The 20,046-nt window shown below is 53.1% G+C and overlaps 2 protein-coding genes and 1 non-coding gene across 5 annotated transcripts; 2 read left to right on the forward strand and 1 right to left on the reverse strand.

The window, feature by feature from the left end:
* Window positions 1-8,678: 8,678 nt before the first annotated feature.
* Window positions 8,679-11,211, forward strand: RPL10 (ribosomal protein L10; the record flags this gene model as incomplete). The annotated part of the gene is given in 6 exon segments (NM_001304855.1): window positions 8,679-8,724; window positions 9,604-9,662; window positions 9,755-9,862; window positions 10,092-10,230; window positions 10,810-10,972; window positions 11,057-11,211. Coding segments are annotated over 6 exon segments (645 nt in total). The 5' UTR covers window positions 8,679-8,701.
* Window positions 10,632-10,764, forward strand: LOC117797558. Its single transcript, XR_004622567.1, has one exon. It is a non-coding gene; the product is annotated as a small nucleolar RNA SNORA70 (small nucleolar RNA).
* Window positions 11,212-12,126: 915 nt separating the features above from the next.
* Window positions 12,127-19,011, reverse strand: DNASE1L1 (deoxyribonuclease 1 like 1). Of its 3 annotated transcripts, none has more exons than XM_019810385.2 (8): window positions 18,855-19,011; window positions 15,811-16,023; window positions 15,408-15,496; window positions 15,233-15,319; window positions 13,986-14,086; window positions 13,728-13,840; window positions 13,399-13,647; window positions 12,127-13,316 (listed from the first exon to the last, which is right to left on the reverse strand). In XM_019810385.2, exons 2-8 carry the CDS (start codon window positions 15,940-15,942, stop codon window positions 13,182-13,184), a joined length of 906 nt encoding a protein of 301 aa, XP_019665944.1. In that variant the 5' UTR covers window positions 15,943-16,023; window positions 18,855-19,011; the 3' UTR covers window positions 12,127-13,181. The 3 variants fall into 3 exon arrangements, with proteins under 3 accessions (XP_019665944.1, XP_011236026.1, XP_034505072.1); XM_011237724.3 differs by having other exon boundaries at window positions 18,851-19,007; XM_034649181.1 differs by lacking the exon at window positions 15,233-15,319 and having other exon boundaries at window positions 18,851-19,007.
* Between the last annotated feature and the right edge of the window lie 1,035 nt (window positions 19,012-20,046).

Genomic DNA, 20,046 nt, shown 5'->3' on the forward strand with positions numbered 1-20,046 from the left:
TTTTATTTATTTATGTGACAGAGAGACAGCCAGCGAGGAGGGGACACAGCAGGGGAGAGAGAGAGGAAGAAGCAGGCTTCCAGCTGAGTAGCCCCACGTGGGACTCGATCCCGAACGCCGGGATCACGCCCTGAGCCAAAGGCAGACGCTTAACGACTGCGGCACCCAGGCGCCCCTGGGAGACCACCTTGGTGAAGAAAGGCAGCGGCTTCCCACCAGCTAGAGGGCCGACTGCACGCACAGACAACCCTCAGGGCCGTTCTTGGGCAGACAGCCCCCTGCGTGGTCTCCACGCTCCCTGCCCCCCCGCAAATCCACGCTCTGGATCTCAGGGCCCATGTTCCTTTTCCATCCCCAAGCACAGCGTTCGGGTCTTTCCTCTGCCTCATCAGAGAGTTCTTTCCATCCCCACTCCCAGGCACGGATCTGATCTCCGCCCCTCTCTCTTACGCGCGGCCAGGCCTGGGAATTCCCGAGCACCTGGACAAAGCCGACACCTTTCTCCCACCTGGGCATGGACGGTGCCCTCCAGCCCACCTGGGCAGGAAAGGGTGACTACCACTCAACGGGAAGTCCCGGATCCCTCTCCAGGGCTAGCATCCTCCTGGCATTTGCCAGACCTGTGGGGATCCTGCAAAGGAGCCAGCCCCAGGGAGGGCAGGGAGCACACACACACACACACACACTTAGGAGTCTCAGGCCTCCAGGGCCCTGCTTCTCACAGTGCGGCGGAGGGAGGGGTCTCAGACCAGCAGCAGCAGCAGCCAGGAGCTTGTTAGAGGCACCCATTCTCAGGCCCCACCTCAGATCTGCAAGATCAGAGACTCTGGGGTGGAGCCCAGTGCCCCGAGTTTGAACAAGCCCTCCAGGTGTTCCCAGGCAGCCCTCCAGTGTGAGAACCACCGGGATGGATGGTTCCTGACGGCACCCACTTCTAGAGAAGCCACGAGCTTTCTCTGCCAGGCTCACCTTGACTGACCTCCCCAGGTGAGAGGCAGGCAGGCACAGCTGATGGTCCCAACCACAGGTGGTCCTGGAGCACGGGTGTGCTTGAGCAGGGTTCCCTCTCAAGGGGCCGCACCTGTCGAGTGACACGGGGAAGACTTTGTTACTTTTCTACTGTCCCCGCCCCCAAAAGTGTGGACAGATACCTCTGGCGAACACCACGTTCCCTTCCTGGGTACTGGCCCCAGCTCTGCCCACGTTTTCCTGGACACTAGGCGTGCGTGTGTGCGTGTGTGTGCACCTGCGCGTGGTGCTGGGATCTTGGGATCTATGCTTTACAGAGAAACGTCCCAGACACGCTCAGGGGCGCTGGAACACACAGTGGGCCGGGCAAGGAGTGTGTGTGTGTGGGGGGCAGGGCCACAGTCTGGGCTCTGGGAGGGTGGAAGTGCCCAGGAGCGCACAGCAAGGCTGCTCTCAGAGGCCAAGACTGGGAGGGACTGAAGACGGAGTGACCGGGCCCTTTGTCATCCCGGTGGGATCGCTGCCAACCCTGCCAGCCCCCACCCCGTCACTAGGCCCCTGAGGGCCCCAATACACTGTCCCAGGCCGTCTAGGGGCCAAACACCCTCAGGACGGCATGGCGGGGGCCTGCGAGGGGCAGCGGGAGAGAAGCCCGACGAAGCCGCCCCCGCCCCCGGCCCCCGCCACGGCCTCCCGGGGCCTGGACTCGATAGACGCTCCTCCTCGGCCTCTCCGCGAAGAATGCGTAGGCCCCCAGGTCTCGGGAAACGGGGCCTCTGGCCCGGTCCCGGACCCGGAGGGGCGGAAGGCGGAGCCCAGGGATGGGGGGGCGGGGTCGAGAAGGAGGGGCCGTCGTCCGGGCGTGTTGGGCCCCGCCCTGACCGCCTCGGGTCGGTCTTCTCACGTCCCTCAGCGCTCCCAACGGAAGCCCCGCCCCGCATGTGGCGGGGCACCGCCTTCCTGTCCCCTTCCGGCTAGCTTCGCCAATGACCAAGTTCGGCTCCTCGCGGGACCCGCCCCCAGGCCGCCTGAGGAAGCCCAGCCCCTGTGGCCTGACGGACACTTCCTCTGTCCTATCAAAACAAGCCGGGCGCCTGCGCGCCCCTCTCCGCTCAGCTCCCGCGGGCTTCTTGCTAGCGGCCGGGCCCTGGGAACTGCCGGACGCCTAGACTGACGTCCCCGGCGAGGGGAGGAGAGTAGGGACTCTCTGTGCAGAGTCGAGCAAGTCGTCCTGTCTGTCCACGCCAAGCCCTGCTTGTGTGCTTTTGCTTTGAACTTGTATCTTGAAGTAAAGAAAGTCACGGGAAGTGACAGACGCCAGGGCGCCTGCCGCAGTTCCCCTAGGGCCAGCATGTTGCACGTCTAGTGCAATTGCACACCAGGAAATGGCATCGGTGCCATCCGAGAGCTGCTCCGTGTGAGTTGCATCCGTGTGTGCGTGCGCGCGCGCGCGCACAGCTCTGCAGTTTCACCACGCGTGTAGATTCACGTGATTCCCACGGGCGTCCGTGTCCAGTCGATTCCCCCACAAGGACCCCCCTCCTGTTGACCTCACATAACCACAGCCTCCTCCCACCGGCTCCCAGCCCACGGCAACCAATCTTGTATTCTCGTCTAGAATTTTGTCATTTGAACGCTGTTGGGTAAATGGAACCATGCAGCATGCGGTAGGTATCAGTAACCTGGGATGGGCTCCCGGTCCCCGCCCCCGGCCCTCACTTAATGCCCTTGCCGTCCATCCACATTGCTGCGTGTATCCATAGTTAGTTCTTCCTTGGTGTTGCTAGCTGCAGTCCTTGGTGTGGCTCAACCAGTCGGCCCAAGCATTCACCTACTGACGGACGCCTTGCGTGTTCCCAGTTTCAGGCTTCTACAAATACCCCTGCTACGACCCTTCACGTACAGGTCTTCGTGTGTTCCTAAGTTTCTGTTTCTTTGGCATAAATGCCCAAGGGTACAATCGATGGGTCCTGTGCAGATGGGTGCTTAGCTTTAAAGATTTTATCTCATTTAAGGAATCTCTGCACCCAAGGTGGGGCTTGAACTCACAATCCCGAGATCAAGAGTCCCCTGCTCTTGAGACTGAGCCAGCCAGGCGCCCCTGGATGCTTCGCTCTTGCAAGCAACTGCCGAATTGCCTTCCACGGTGGCTCCACCATTTTCCACTACCACCCTGCATATTTTTACAGCACGTAACTGAAAATTTTTACAAAGCAACAGTATTTTAAGCCACATTGTTAACAATTTTGTTTCTCTCTTCTAACTGTATTCTTCTAATGCAATCGCCAACATAGTTATTCACACAGTTTCACACCCTATACATTTATTTCATTGTATTTATGTATTTTTCCACCTCGTACGTTTCATTGTGATGTTCTTTTCCTTAGCAGGAGGTCTTTGAAAACCATGTCAGTAAACAAATGCCTAGCTCATTTCTTCTCTGGCCGCGTGGTATTCGATAGCCGACATGTACCATAATTCACATAACGAATCCCCAACTGATGGTACTTTCACCTTTTCTCTTCTCGCGCTCTCTCCGCAATTCATCTTGGCGCTGCAACTTCCCACTGTGAACGTGTGTCAGTCTCCCTCTAGGATAACTACCTCTAAGTGGAAGGTCAAAACCGACGGGCATTTAAAATGTTAATAGACACTAAGTAATTGCCTCCCCCAAAGACGCACACTTGTCCTACACTAGGGCTGTTAGTTCTTTTTTTTTTCCCCCCACAGGACTTTTTAATTTGTATTTGTTACAACCTTTTAAAGCGGAATGTGACTTGAGCACTACATTTCCACTCACAGAACTTGCTGAGTCACTTCAACAGCTTTACAACACGCCAAGTAGGCTTAGAATTTCGCTACTCTTAACAACGCTTTTCTTTGGAAAACAAGCCCTATACATAGTTACTCCCATCCAGTTGGTTCAGTTTAACTACTAGTTTCTAGAGGCCCGGTACATGCAGTTGATCACTACAGGGGATAGAAGATTTAAAAAGTAGATCCTAGAAGGTGAAAGTTGTTTTAACCACCAGTTCTCTTTTGAACATCAAGGTAGAGCTCAGAACATTTCAGTGACAAAAAAAATTTGGTCTTACTAAGGAATCTGCTTGGTAGCTAAACACTTTAGACCACACAGTTAACGTTGGGTTACGCACACCTCACAACAAATGTTACCTTGTCTGGTTACAATAAGCCAGCGTGGAACTAGGAAAGAAAAACTAGCTGGGCTTTGCTTCCTACACATCACAGCATCACACTCAGAAACAGAAAGAAATCTTATCTTCCCCATAGGTAGTTATCGTCATAGGGCTGTTAGTTCTTTGTTACGTACGTTGCAAATATTTTCCCTCAGTATGTCTTTTGTCTTGAAAGAGGAGGCTTGTTGGTTTGGGCCGTCAAGAACTCGCACATTTTGGGGCGCCTGAGTGGCTCAGTCGTTAAGCATCTGCCTTCAGCTCGGGGCATGATCCCGGAGTTCTGGGATTGAGCCCCACGTCAGGCTCTTCCGCTGGGAGCCTGCTTCTTTCTCTCCCACTCTCCCTGCTTGTGTTCCCTCTCTCGCTGGCTCTCTCTCTGTTAAATAAATAAATAAAATCTTTAAAAAAAAAAAAAAAAGTTGCACATTTTTTTCCAAAGGTTTTTTTCTTACATGATCTCTACACCCAACGTGGGGCTCGAACTTACAACCCCGAGATCAACAGTCACAGGCTCCACCAACCCAGCCGGCCAGGCGCCGTGAAGTTAGACATTTTTATATAACCAGATGTTTTAAACTCTCAATTGATGATTTCTGGGTTGCGTATCTTGGGCACAAAAGGCCTCGTTCCCGTGTGTGAGGACAGTGAGGAGACTTGGGGCAGAATTTTTGAGTCCCTGGGGCACCTGGGTGGCACAGCAGTTAAGCGTCTGCCTTCGGCTCAGGGCGTGATCCTGGTGTTGTGGGATCGAGCCCCACATCAGGCTCCTCCCCTAGGAGCCTGCTTCTTCCTCTCCCACTCCCCCTGCTTGTGTTCCCTCTCTCCCTGGCTGTCTCTCTCTGTCAAATAAATAAATAAAATCTTAAAAAAAAAAAAAGAATTTTTGAGCCCCTGTTGCCAATTCCTCTGTTACCGGGCTGGCAGGTTGACCCGCTGGTCCAATCCCTGTGGCCCTGGACAGTTGGCCACAGGATCCAGTGCAGCCTGGCCAGGTCCGGGGGTGGGGGGAGGGTGGGGTTGGGGGTGGTGCCACTCTGACACCCAACTGCTGCCGTCCAGGGATGCCAGTCCACTTGGAGAGAAAGACAAGGAAATATGTAACGAGAAAAGGTTAGATACATTGTTTAAATGCATAGGGGGCCTGCAGGTAAGCAGGAGAAATCCCCTAGGAAGCAGAGGAAATGAAAACAGACGAGGGAGCAGGGACGCGGCAGGGACTGTGTGGAGGAGCTGCCGGGTTGGGTTTCCACGGTGCGGTGCGGGTTGGGTTTCCAGGGTGCGGTGCGAGGAGGAGTAAGGGCTTTCAGAAGCTGAGAGGGCAGAACTGAGATCCCGCCTAAAACCAGTGTTCTGGAAGGGTCACCTCGGCGGGGCAAAGGAAGGACAGGGATATAAAAAGAAGTGGGTCTGAGTGAGCGGGGGAAGAACCCTCCCACTCCAGTCCTAGTATCCACGAACAGGGGCTGCCTTCTCCTGGCTGCAAGCTGAGGGGCTTCAGCGAACCCCTGGCTGACAGAGGAACTGCCCCCCCACTCCCCCCCACCTCCTCGTGGTAGTACCGCCGGGGCTCCTGGAACTGGGAGCGGTCCCAGAGGATGGACCCAAAAAGATGGAATGTGGGGACCGGTCTGGTCTCGCCCTTGGGCTGGAGTGCAGGGCTCAGCTCCTCGCCAACGGGAAGGGGGACCGGAGGCACCCGTGGCCGGCAGGGACCTAGTATTTCGTCAGGCCCTTACCTGCGGCGGTTACCCGGGATGAGGGGCCAACCGCAGCAAGCACCTCGGGGAGGCGGAGCAGCTGCTGCCCTGGACTGTCAAGGTGGTAAGGATGGCTACAAAGACTGTGGCTGTGGGACGATTCCTGATGCACCTGAGAGTGCACAGAGAAAAAGGGACAAGTTCAGGTTCCTTACCTCTCAGGTCAAGTCACCGTATGACAACCAGAGAACTTCCATGACAGCCCTAACAATTCTCTTACTTCCTCTACCTGCAAGGGTTGACAGGGCTGAAAATCAAACACAAGGTTTAGTTGTGCAGAGTACAGAATCCCAAAGTCAGCTGAATTCCCAGGCTGTGTTTCTCATGTGAAAGGTAGGGCACTGGTTGGAGGAGTGGGACCCTGAAGCCTGGAACTGGGACATCTGGTTGGCCTCAGGTGAAGCTGAGAATGGGGGTGCCATCAGTCTCTCTGAGCCTCATTTGTGGGTGGAAGTAGCTGCTTTCCTGTGTCTACAGGACTGGCATTTCTTTGCTAGAGTATGTGTCATTACCTCATCTGGGTTAGGTGCCTTGCAAGGAAACTCATGTTGTGTTTGAGACCCTGTGCAATAGCCCCTTTGCCATTCAACCCATAACTAGGGTATAATCACAGTATGGCCCATTAGGACAGAGTCTGAACCATGAGGAAATAGCCCACACATCAATAAAAATCCCCAGATTCAACTGGTATCCAACAAATGAATCCTATTTGAACATTATGGTAATGGAGTCTCAGGCTGTCAGACTAAGGAGGTAGATGGAGACACTCAGTGGTGCTGAAGTCACTGACTGTGGTGTAATTAGTAGAAGTTACAGATTAAATCTGGTACTACATGTGGTGGTGGGAAATCTAGCACTACACTTGATAGGTTGACTAAAACTTGGACTAATGGTGTCCTTTATTTGATGTGTTTCAAAGCCGGGACTGTCTTGGTATGAGGTAGAGAAGGGAATCTGAAGTGTTGGGGAGGGGAAATCCAGTGTTAGGGCGAGAGGAATTTGAGGGTAGATTCATCACAGTCGATCTGAGCACCCCACCACTATGTTCCACGGAATGCCCGGAAGCAGTTCTTTTTAGTGAAGCTTTGAGAGAATCTTTAGAGTGGGAACACTTACATCTTTGAAAAGCTCTGAAAAGGTCGCCATGGGGGTGCCTGGTCAGTTCAGTCGGTAAAGCATGAGACTCTTGATCCCTGGGTCATGAGTTCAAGTCCCATGTTGGGTGTGGACCCTACTTCCAAAAAAAATCACAATAAATGAACTAAGCAGGCAGAGTGCTACAGCACGCTTGATATATTTAACTCTAAACGCTCTAGGTACGGGAACAATATAACCCGACTTTCGTTGCTCCAGTGGAATCACAGGCCCTCACCCAGTTTCCAGAACCAGAGTCCCTTGATGGATGGGGAGCTGGGTGCCCTGGATAATACTCTGCACCATCGCTGTTAAGTGGAAACCACAAAGGGACCTGCAGGCATTTACTCAAGTGACAGGTGGTCCTGGAGAAGAACAAGTGTGCTTGAGCAGGATTCTGTCCTCGATAGGCCACACTTATCAAGTGACATGGGAAAGACTTTGTTACCTTTCTTCTGTCCCCACCACCAGAAGTGTAGACACTTCTGGCGGTTACTGAGATCGCTGGTAACTCAAACACTAATTCTGAATACTGTTCTTGTTGGTGGTGGGCGATTTATTGCGAACCATTTCAGAGGCACACTCTCCAGGCGCTGGGATGCGGTGGGAGGGGAAAGGAGTGTGTGTGGCAGGGCCAACAATCTGGGTCCTGGGAGGGTGGAAGCGCCCAGGAGTGCCCAGGAAGGCCGCTCTCAGAGGCTAGGGGTGGGGCGCAACCAGGGAAGGAACGACAGCATTCCTTTGCCATCCTGGGTGGGTCGCCGCCCTCCCTCTCGAAGACACCATGGGGAGCATAATGTCTCTTATCTCTGCCACATCAGGGTGGGCGGGGCGGGAGTTAAGGTGCACACGGGGTCTCTCGGGCCCCGGATCATGGGGGGAGGCTTCTCCTTGGCCTTTCTCTACCGAGAGGGCGCAGCCCCGCCCCGTGTCTCCAGTGACCGGGGGATAAGCGCGTAGTTCGCAGCCAAGCCAGGTCCGGGCTCTTCGGTTAGGGCGGGGGAGACCTGGGCGGGGTAAGCCTGCCGCTCCGCCGACAAAGGAACGGGGACCGAGACTCCAGCATAGCGTGTGCGTGGAGTCCTGGAGCCCAGAGGGAGGCTCACAGGGAGGGTCTCAGCCTCGTGACCTCCAGGAACACGCACGCAGCCACCGTAAGCCCTACTTGAGGGTACTTTCCTTCTTTCAATTCCAGGAATATATGTCTTTCATGGTTATGGCCAAGCTTCGGGCAAGAGCTCTACACCCAAGATGGCCAGCCGGAAACGGGTTTCTCCTGTTGATGTGGCGAGGCCAGATTGGCCAACTGGCCGTCCCTATGCTAACGCTCAGTAGGGCCCCGTTCTACGCCTTTGCAGAGTCCATGCCAGTACGCAGGCGCAGAACGCCACTGCCTCTATGGTCCGGGAAGTGTGACAGAGCGTCCATCCGCTGTGGCCAGGACTCTATGGTACCTATGCGCGAAGATAGTCCGCCTATATAAGGCATGCGCAGGCGTGGCAGCGCCTCTTTGCCTTTGGCGCGGTGAGTACTGGTGGTTCTAGATCTATGCGGTGTCATTGTTGATTCTCTGGCCTAGATTAAGGCCTGTCCTCATCTGTCCGACTTTGTTTTGTTGCAGCCACTGAAGATCCTGGTGTCGCCATGGGCCGCCGCCCCGCCCGGTGGTGAGTGCTGAATCCGTGCAATTTGGCAGCTGTGAAAAAGGAGGGAGAACTGTATTTTGCCACTAAAAGCAACCGTGGGGTGGGGCCTCTAGTGCAATTTTCCCGTACTGGGAACAGACTCCACATTTTTCCCAACACCTTCCGGCTCGCCTGGGGGGGTCTTCGTTTATACTGTTTCTTTAAAAGTTAATGTAGCTCTTTAGCGCTTCCTCTATTTTGTTGGGATGGCGGAATTACCCTGGATTATATATGCTCCGTCACTTTCGGGTTGGAAGCGATGCCCGCCTTCCTTCCCTCCTGTCTTGGAAGTTCGCCACCCTTTAGGCTCCATACCCTTTCAGGGCCTTTGTGTGCTCTCTGGGTCTTATTTCCGGGCGACATGCCCGTGCCTTCTCGGACGCCAAGGGCCGTCCCGAAAAGCGGGCTCATCCGCCTCGAGTGCCCTGCAGGGGGCGACAGGATCTCTTCACACGTGGTCCGGAGGCCGATTTAATGCCACGTGCCCAAAAGTCGGTGGGTGGCATGAACTGAGATACTAATATTCAGAAAATTTGCAGTACCTTGAAGTGAGAGGGTTTTTTTAAACTGGAAAAGCCCTTTTGGACCTGTTGACCTTAGGTGAAGTATGAAACCGTAAGTGATCAAGTGAGATTTTTTGCTTTTTATGTTCTTAGCATGGGTGTCCTCTAACTTCTGACCACCTTCTTTTGACCATGTCTTGCTTAGAGCCAATTTCCAGGGGGTAGAGACAGCTGGAGATTGACATGTTGTTGTCTACCATTCTCAGCCGTCCTTTGGTCTTAATTTAAGGGAGCCCTCAAAGTTTTATTGTTGGGTTCACTTGTGAACTGTAAATTTGGGTTGCCCCCTTCTCCGCAGTTACCGGTATTGTAAGAACAAGCCGTATCCAAAGTCTCGCTTCTGCAGAGGTGTCCCTGGTAAGTAGTGGGAGAGTTCCCAAACTGGTTTGGCTGGACTGACTCAGTTGCCTGTGGCACCCCCCCCACACACACATCCCAATTCTTTTCAGATGCCAAGATCCGCATCTTTGACCTGGGGCGGAAGAAGGCAAAAGTGGATGAGTTCCCGCTATGTGGCCACATGGTGTCAGATGAATATGAGCAGCTCTCCTCTGAAGGTGAGGCAGGATTCCTTGTTACTCATTCCATCCCTTCTGACTGCCCCCTCCCCCACCAGACCCAGAACAAACTGCCTTGGATATATCAGTTAATCATGAGTATCCGATGATGAGCCTTTGTCAATATAGTCAATACAGATGTACTGTAAGAGCCAGGGAGGGTATGGTAAATGCTTCTGTGCTCTCTTGTCTCACTCTGCTGCCTCCCTCCCCCCCGTTGCCAACCTAGCCCTGGAGGCTGCCCGTATTTGTGCCAACAAGTACATGGTGAAAAGCTGTGGCAAAGATGGTTTTCACATCCGAGTGCGGCTCCATCCCTTCCATGTCATCCGTATCAACAAGATGTTGTCCTGTGCTGGAGCTGACAGGTGAGCTGGGTCCTGGGTCTCTGCCTCTTCAGGTGTTTTCCCATAACTTGAGGCCCTTGTTTGGCTTGACTTTCTTCATCAGGGCAGAGAGATGGCCTCACGATGCAGAATTCAACCATCTAATAAAGCCAGGTTAAATGCTACCAGATGTATTTTAATGAACCATTTTCCCCTCATACCACCGCACAGAATTGACTTGCAGAAACAAAAAGCATTGTGACTAAGACTTAGCCTCTTGCTGACAGGTGGAGGGAGGTGCTTCTGAGGGAGGAGCTTTAGTCTGGATGACAGCCATCTGCCAGCAAGCAGGTGGCTGAAGCAGTTTCAGGTTGCAGGGCTTTCAGATGAGCCCAGTGATACCTTGTAGGGACTGCCTGGTCTGTTTTTGAGTTTTCTGTTCTCTGCAGCCAATTAAGCCGACTGTCCTCTTTCTCCATGGGGGCCCAGTGTGCAATGGCTGCAAACAGTAGCCTCCTTGGTAGTGTATGCAGCCTGTTGATGTATGGGTTGCCCTAAGGGACCTTGGAGACAGCCCTTTCCAGTAGACAGAGGTCTGACCTCATGCTATCTCCAATCTAGGCTGCAGACAGGTATGCGGGGTGCCTTTGGAAAGCCCCAGGGCACAGTAGCCAGGGTCCACATTGGCCAAGTCATCATGTCCATCCGTACCAAGCTGCAGAACAAGGAGCATGTGATTGAGGCCCTACGCAGGGCCAAGTTCAAGTTCCCTGGCCGCCAGAAGGTGAGTCGTACTGAAACCACTTTCCTGCCTTTGCTTTTCCCAGTGTCCAGGCTTCCTGTTGCCATTTTCTTCATCTCTTTCTAGATCCACATTTCCAAGAAGTGGGGCTTTACTAAGTTTAATGCGGACGAATTTGAAGACATGGTGGCTGAAAAACGGCTTATCCCAGATGGCTGTGGAGTCAAATACATCCCTAATCGTGGCCCCTTGGACAAATGGAGGGCTCTGCACTCATGAGAACCTCAGCACTGCCCCCTCCCTATTCATGCCCACCAATAAATCCTACTTCCTCTTTGTCTGTCTTTGCATCTGGATTCATGGAGTTGGGGGGTGCTCTTTGGAAACTCGTCACTGTCCTTTGAGAAGGCGGTGGCTGACAAGCTGGCCAGGACCAGCATCCTTTCGGTTGTCTAGCTGGGACATTGACTTGGACCTTCCTAGATCAGAAGTTGAGTTCAAAATTTCGCTTTGCAAGTCCAGTCTGTGATGAGTCCATAGGCATTGAGTGCTGCTTTAGTGAAGTGCCCTGCCCCAGTGACGAAAAAGGGCTTGTGGCCTAAGGCTAATTGTGGCTGCTGTGGAAGCTCTCCTGAGGATCCCAGACCAGCAGCGTAACTGGAAATGGGGAGAAGTGAGACTAAGCATGGTTCCAGCCATGTTTTAACCAGCCCTCTAGGAGACGGATCCTCTCCTGTTAGCCCTTAAATACTTCAAAGCAGTCAGACTGTGCACCACCTTTCTGGGGCCTCCTTTTCATGTCCTTGACCACTCTGGCCAGTGTCCATCCCGACTTAAAGCCCCCCCCCCCCCGAAATGGCCCATAGGCAAAAACACCTTTGGCAGGTACTGTGCAGCTCCCCTTGATCTGGGGATTCTGGCATGCTGTCTGGCAACTCAGTTGCGTGCCAGGGTTATAGGAGTGGCATTAGGCTCAGTATCCTAGGGCAGCAAAAACAAGCCCTGGGTGTCTCCACTAGGCCTCATGGCCTGTGGCTCCCCACCCAGAAGAGGGTCCTAAAGAGATCTGGTTCCAGAGTTGCACGCAGAGGTTGCAGAGCCCCTCTGCTGTTTCCCCAGACTGGGCTGTGTGCTGCATTTAATCCCTGTGGCCCCTGAGAGTCCACTGGCCGCCTGTAATCACTAGCAGCCATTTCTAAGGTTTAAAATTACCTTTATTTTTGACCTTGAGATGATTCTAAACCATAAATACTTGAGTGTTTAAATGGCCTGGATATCCTGCTGGCCGGTTTTACTGAGCTCTGTCCTCTGGAAAATGAAACTGGGGAAGGAAGGGTTCTATGATGCCAACACACAACAGGATCATTGTTAACATTTTGCTAAGTATCCTATCCTGTAGTCTCTAGCGGCACGACCGCTTATTCACGCAGTTGCTACTGCAGTTACATAAGCGATACATCTATTTTCTGTATGCACCTGTAGCCTTGGTAACCAGTCTGAGCCATGCCTTGTACACATGCCACCCAGTGTGGACTGCCGGTACCCTGCATTGGGGGAGGATGGAGGCTGGGCTGCACGGTGTTTGGGAACATGGGCCTGACAGGCAGCAGGCCTGTTTGCAGCTATATGTTACAAGGAGCTTAAACATTTTCTGTTCACTAGTTACTATTTGTGTGTGTGAACTGCTTATCGATCCTTGTATCTGCTAGAATCTTAATCTTGATTCATACGGATCCTGTGTGCAATAAAAATGGCCCTGTGGCACATCGGCTCCACATACATAGTACCCCTGCAATTTAGCTTTTTTGTTCTCGGTATGTAACTCCTTTTTGTCATAATAAAATCTTTTGGTCTGTTGTGATTCCCTTTTCTGAGTCCTGCAGTTGAGCCAAAATCACCTGAGCCCCCTTTTCTCCTCCCCCAGCCCTGGAGCCTGCTCTATCCCCACTCTTGATGTTAGCTGGGGGCAGAGTGGCATGGGTCTAGCCTCAGGGCCCCTGCTGCCTTCTACATTCTAATGCCAGGCAGGGGCCCCACCAAAGAACACAAGCCAAACCAAAGAAAAGGCAGATGGAGAAGGGTTGCAGTCCAGCACGGCAGAGCTATAATCAGATGGAGGAGGGCTGCAGTTGAAGCCCCGCAGCAGTCTCTCCAGCCCCAGAGCGGTCTGGGAGCACACAGGAGAGACCAGGATCTGAGTCCCGAAGGCAGCACAGTCCTCACATCTGTGGGCAGCAGGCTCCGGGCTGGTTCAGGCCAGCAGGCCCAGCTGGGGGGGCAGGAGTAGCAGCAGCAGCAACAGAGCAGCCAGGCCAAGAGGCTGGACCCTGGGGGCCACCCGGTTCAGCTCTACTTCCACAGGGTAGTGGTCACTGATGTTGAGGGCCTGGACGTAGGCAGTGGGAGAGAGCATCAGTGTCGGGGCTGAGGGGCTTGCCCATGAACCCGTGCCTACCTCACCCCTTTACCTCCTCCTCGGTGAGCTGGAAGCTCCTGGGGAAGTTAAAGGCAGCTGCGGAGTGCAACCGACTCTGGCAGCGCTCCCCGTGCAGCACAATGCGGTCATAAGCACAGTGGGTGCTGGCTCGAACTGTGGTGTCCTCCTCGTCGCCAATCACCCAGTGGAAGCCTGCCTGAGTTCGCAGCAGCAGCTCACCTAGGCGCTTTTTGGTCAGTGAGGCACAGTCAGCATTGAAGTCCCCAAGCAGGATCATGTCCTGGAGAGGGAGGCAGCAGTCAGACCCGGCCACCCAGCCCTCCTGTCCCCAGCCCCCCTGTGTGATCTGCCCAGCCCTACCTTAGTCTGCCAGCGCTGGGAGACATCCAGAAACACGTCGTACAGGGCATTCAGTTCTTGCTCTACAGCCTTCGGGGTGGTGTGCAGTGGGACCAGCACCAGGCTGGGAAGGACTACAAGGCCCCAGGGATGGAGGACTCCCACCCATTCCTGGGCATTCCCTACCCAGCCTCTTCCCAGTAACCAAGCCCTCAGTACAGCCAGCCAGACCCTCCTTCCTGCTCCCACATAGCAGGGCCACCCTTCTTCCCTTCCTACCCTTGCTGGGAAAAGTGAACTGGGCCACAAACGGCTCCCGGGCAAAGAGATCATCCTTGTCCTCGTACACGTAGGAATCCAGGACCTGTGTCTTGTGTGACCTGGGGGATAAAGGGATGAGAAGCAGTGGCCCCACATCACTGATTCTGGTTTGCGAGTGCTGGCACTCAGCGAGGGGCCCTCCACTACCAGCCCCATTTCGTGTGACTGCAGCTTTCCTAGCTGCTTTTCTAGAATTTGTTTTTATTGAGATATAATTCACATACCATGGAATTCACCTGTTTAAAATGCACAATTTGCTGGTGGTTAGTACATTCACAGGGTTGTGAAACCATCGCCACATTCAGTTTGGGAACATTCTTAACGGCCCGAAAGAGAAACCTTGTAACCATGAACAGTGGCTCCCCCTTGCCCTCCTCCCCCGCCCCTGGCAGCCACTGATGTGTCTCCTCTCTGTCGATTTGCCTGTTCTGGACACTTTGTGTGAATGGAATCAAAAGACCATGTGGTCTTTTGTGTCTGGCTCCTTCCCCTTAGCACGGGTTTTCAAGGTCCATCCACACGGCAGCATGGCTCCAAGCTTCTTCATTCCTTCCTGTGGTCAGGTAACATTCCACTGTATAAAGAGACCACCTTTTGTTCATCTGGTCAGCAGCTGGTGCACACTTGGATTGCTATTTCCAATTTGGGGCTGTTATGAGCATTCCCATGTGGATGTGTTTCTGGACCCCACCTTGTTATTTTGGAGTGAATTCTAGACATATGATTTCATCTGTATAAATAGGTCTTATCTGACCACCCCCCTTGCCCTCTCCATCCTGACCCCAGAGGCCTCCCCTGCCCCAGGCTGTCCTAAGGGCTTAGGGCTGTCTCTGCAAACTGGGTCTGCCCAAGGCCCACAAAGAGCCCCTGTTGTTGAGTCTCTTCCCAGAAGCTTCGGCCAGTCCACTCGCAAAGAGGAGACCAGCCTTGCCCTGAGCCCCTGCAGTGGCTTCTACAGGTGAGAGGCAGAGGGGCCCCACATCTGTGCATGGATAACAAAGGCCTCCTGCTGTAGGGACACATGGACATCAAAGCTGGCTAGGGTAGAGGAGAGTAAGATCCCAAAATAAAACCACTGAGGGAAAAAGAGTACAATGAAAAGATGAGGGCCACCCCAGGAGGAAGGAGACTGTAGTTCTGGGACTACAGAGGCATCTCACACCGGGCCAAGTGCCAAGTCCAGCCTGGCCACCATCTGTGCTTACCGGTAGATGTACACATACTTCTCCATGTATGTGCTGCGCCCCAGCGAGGGGCTGCTCAAGAAGCTGTAGGACCCGGAGCCATCAAATCTGCCAGTATAGGGAAAGCCAGGGTCAGGGGCCCTGAGGCTCCGGGGCGGGGGCGGGGGGCAGATTAGACCCACAGAGCCCTCCTCACCGATTGAGTTCTCGAAGCAGGAGGGAGAGAGCACTGCCTGAGGAATCCACCACCTCCTGCAGCACCATGATGTCGCAGCGAGCCAGGATCTGCAGGACAGCAGGACGAAGGTGGGGTCCCTGGGGAACTAGCACTGGTGTGGCCAAGAGTGATATGGCTCTCTGGCTGAGGCCCACAGCACTGGGACCAAAAAGGAACTGGCAGAAGACTGTCACCCCAACCGCGTTGCACCCATATTACAGAGGAGGAGACTGAGGCCAGTGACAGGGAAGGAATGTGCTCCGCATCTCCATACCCACACCCACGTCTCTTGATGTCCCCTCTTCTCTGGGAAATGGCCCTGGTCAGGCAGCGCCAGGGGCTTTAGGTCATGGGCATAGCTTTCATTCAGTGATGAACCTACCCGAACAAAGGTGTCCATCACATGTTCTCTGGCCGCCTTGGAAAGCGTCAGCCGCTGGGCATTGAAGGCACAGATGCGAAAGGCCTCAGCCCCACCAGGCAGGAGAAGCAGGAGCACGGCAGGGCAATGCATGGCTGTGTGGGGGTTGCTGGGACCCTCCAGAGGAATCCAGGCCGTCCCAGGGCACGGTCCCAGCTCGGCTCAGTTCTACTTCTGAAAAAACATGGCAGTGTGGGACAGAGGAAGTGATACTCGTCCTGCTGCCTAGCACCAACCTCCCAGAACTGCCAGCATCGCAGATTCCCCACTTTCCCCCCTATGGACACCTTCCAACATGGGCACATATGGCTTGACTTCATTCTTTTTTTCTTTTAATGATTTTAAGTGGGGCACCTGGGTGGCGCAGTCAGTTGGGCGTCTGACTCTTGATTTTGGCTCAGGTCATGATCCCGGAGTCCTGGGGGATCGAGTCCTGCATCTGTGGGCTCCCTGCTCAGTGAGGAGTCTGCTTCTCCCTCTCCCTCTCCCTCCTCCCCCCTGTTCATGCTCTGTCGCTCTCTCTCAAATAAATAAATAAAATCTTTAAAAATTTTTTTATTTTTAAGTAATCTCTAAATCCAGCATGGGGCTTGAACTCACAACCCCGAGATCCAAAGTCTCACGCTCCACTGACTGAGCCAGCCAAGATCCCCTTGACTTCATTCTTTTTAATTGTGGTAAAGTACACACAGCATAGAATTTACCATCTTACCCATTTTTAAGTGTACAGTTCAGTGGCATTATGTACACCCACACTGTTGTGCAGCCATTACCACCACCCATCGCCAGAATTTTTCCATCTTCCCAAACTGAAACTCTGTCCCCATTAGACAGTTGTTGCCTATCCCCCTTGCCCCCAGCCCCTGGCGCCCACCATCCTACTTTCTGCCTCTGTGAATCTGACTACTCTAGGCACTTCATAGAAGAAAAATCATACAGTATCTCTTTGTGGCTGGCTGATTTCACTCAGCATAATGTCCTCAAGCTTTATCTATGTTGTAGCATGTGTCAGAATTTCTGTCATTTTTGAGGCCAAATAGTATTGAACTGTATGGATAAAATATTCGACTAGATGGACAAACCCAGCTGCATTTATCCGTTCAGCTGTTGAGGGACACTTGGGCTGTTTCCACCTCTTGGCTGCTGTGAGTCATGCTGCTTGTGAACCTGAGTGCACAAATCTCTCTTCAAGTTCCTGCTTTCAGTCCTTCTGTGTGTATACCCAGAAGTGGAATTGCTGGATCTTACGGTAACGCTGGGTTTACGTTTTTGAGGAGCGGCCGTACTATTTTCCACAGGGCCTAAACCTTTTTGTACATTCCCACCAACAGGTTACAAGACTTCAGCCTCACAGTTAACTCCAACTTTTCACCACCATCAGCAACAGGAGAATCACCTTCACACGTATCTCTCCGCTGGCGACATGCTACCTTTAAGACGAACTCCCAGCAGTGGAATTGCTGGGCTCAAGGGTGTATGCATTGAAAATGATCTCAGCCAGGCCAAATCATCCACTGCAGAGTGTAATGGGCCCCTTTCCCGCACCCCTGCCACCACGACAGCCCTTCTTGTTCATCCTACCAGCTAAAGTCCCCTCTTTCTGAGCATCTCTTGGTTTATCTTTGTTTTAGATGCACCCAAACTTTGTCCTGTCATTTGGGTTCAGCCCCTTGCTTGCTCCCTATCTGTGTCATTCTCATTTAAGCAACCTAAGTCCCTCTACTCCTGTCTGCCTGCTTTTCTCTGTCACCTTTGTAACCAAACTCAAGGGGTTCACCACTTGGGGTGCACCAAATTGAACATAACTCAAGGAAGTGTTGAAAGTGAAGAGGTTTTTAGTTCTTGTTACACGTACGGAGGCAGGGAGATGACTCTCAAAGCACTCTCTCCCCATGAGGTTAATACAGGAAGCTTTTATCCAGTGTACGAGGGGGTGGGGGCAGGGAGCTTACATAGGCAGTTTTGGTTCAATTCTGCATGCCTAGCATGTCAACATGTTAGTGCATACAACGTATGTTCAAACACTGGTGGACAACTCCACCTACAGGAGAAGATTTTAGTATGACAATGACCTGAAGGTAGTTACTTTAGGACAACTCGGGGGTGGGGAGGGGAGGTTTCTGTGCTCAGCTCCAATCCAGCTCAAACTGGTTCACATAAGGCCTATCAGGCAAGACACACATACCAAGGAGCTATCAGGTGAAACACCTAGTTAGTTGGGTGTCTCATTGGCTGGAACTGTTGGTTCTGCAAAATAACCCATATTCCTTCCATGCTTTTGTCCCTTCCCCCCTCCCTTCTACTGATAGCTTTCAACCCTCTTTTTTTTTTTTAAGATTTTATTTATTTGAGGGAGGGAGGGAGAGACAGAGAAAGAGAGAGAACGAGCAGGAGGGAGAGAGAGGATCCAGAGCAGACTGCACGCACACTGAGCACAGAGCCCCACAAGGAGCTCCATTTCATGACCCTGAGATCACAACCTGAGCTGAAACCAAGAGTAGGACACTTAACCTACTGTGCCACCCAGGCGCCTTTCAGCACTCTTATTTGATTGAGTAACTTCCCACTGCATCCCAGGTAACATTTTGTCACCTCGCCCTCTGTCTTCCTCTGCCCTCCTCGCCCTCTCTTCTGTTCTCCCCTTTGTCATCTAGTATCTGCATCTCTTTCACAGTCCCGTCTCTCCCTGGCCACCTGCTCTGTCACTCATGCTGGCTTGGGTGCCCTGCCCTGGTTACTATTCTGGGATGGATGTGGACATTTGAGCAGCCCAGGGCTGTCAAGGGAAAACTTGGAGGCTCTGGGGTCAGGGGCCCGCACAAGGGCCAAGAGCAAGAAGAACCAAACTGACTGTTCCTGGCCTCAGCTCCAAAGCCCAGACCAGGGTCCAGAGGCCAAGCCTTGGCTCCAAGGGGTTCCCTTCCCCTCTCACCCCTCTCCTCAGGAGGGGGGGGCAACTTCCTCCCTCCCCCTGCTCAGAGGGCTCCCATACCTCCCATACCTACTCAGACCAGCTCGTATCCACGCCTGCCGCAGCTGTAAGCCGATCACAACACCTCCACAGAATCGCAGCGGCGGTCTGGGCAAGAACCCTAGGGGAGAAAAGAGGAAGAGGCTGTCTTCCCGACCCACCCGTCCGACCAGGCCTGTCGCCCCACCCTTCCTGGCGCTGGGGCTCTGCCCCTGCAGGGCTGACCGCTGGACTCCACCTTCCGTGACCCACGTGACCCACGTGGAAGCTGGCGCCGGTGGAGGCCTGGAGCTGTGGGCAGATGACAGACCTGTGAGTCACAGGGAGAGATGGAGCCTCAGCCTTCCCATAATGAGTAGTTGCCTGTGCCAAGGGTGCGCGGGGAGGAGGAGCCGGGGCGCAAATGCAAGCCCGGAGCTGTGCTCTCCCAGGCCCAGCCCTCAGTCCCCGACGCGGCCTGCCTGTAGGCGGCATCTGGTACAGAAGGCACGGGGGCCCGAGCTTGAGCTTGTGCCGGCGAAGGGAAGCCGTGAGGCGAGCCTGAGGCCCCCGAGGACAAGAGCCTCCGCTCCTGTGTTCAGGCCGGTTGCCAGCGTGGCTGCACACTCCTACGCTCTCTGGAGACCCCAAGTGAGCCAGCCAGGCGCCCCTATTTCTTATTTTTGAAGCATAGTTGTATTGATTTTTAAAAATGTTTCCGGGATCGCCTGGCTGGCTCAGTCAGTAGGGCATGTGACCCTTGGATTCAGGGTCCTGAGTTCAAGCCCCACATTGGGCATAGAGGTTACTTAAATAAAAAAGAAGGAGGAGGAGGAGAAGAAGAAGAAAAATAAAGGCTAGACTGCTTAGCGGATATAAGGCTTTCTTCTAGGGTGACAAACATGTTTTCGAAATAGAGGTGGTGGTTGAGAACACTGGAAATGTACTGACAGAAAATACTATATTATACATAGTATCTCTTTATTATATGGTGTATGTTGCTACATATACAGCACACATTACATGTTACATATATATGAACATATTGTACAAATCTGTAATATTGTAACCGTAAAACTGTATGCAAATAAGTAAAATTACATAATGTAACATATAACATGTTACATACATAAAATATGGTATAGAATATTAAATGCTACAAAATATTACAAAACGGTTAATTCCGTTATATGAATTTTGCCTCAATAAAAATAAAGGGGAAAAAAAAACCCTAAAGTAAAAGTGCC

Source organism: Ailuropoda melanoleuca, chromosome X (genome assembly GCF_002007445.2).
Source record: "Ailuropoda melanoleuca isolate Jingjing chromosome X, ASM200744v2, whole genome shotgun sequence".
Classification (NCBI taxonomy): domain Eukaryota; kingdom Metazoa; phylum Chordata; class Mammalia; order Carnivora; family Ursidae; genus Ailuropoda; species Ailuropoda melanoleuca.

Coding starts and splice junctions, on each gene's coding strand:
- DNASE1L1 (XM_019810385.2), bottom strand. CDS start 15,942: ATGCATTGCCCTGCCGTGCTCCTGCTTCTCCTGCCTGGTGGGGCTGAG. Junction 14,087..15,232: donor AAGTATGTGTACATCTACCG/GTAAGCACAGAT, acceptor TTTATCCCCCAG/GTCACACAAGACACAGGTCC. Junction 13,841..13,985: donor GTTCACTTTTCCCAGCAAGG/GTAGGAAGGGAA, acceptor GGGGCCTTGTAG/TCCTTCCCAGCCTGGTGCTG.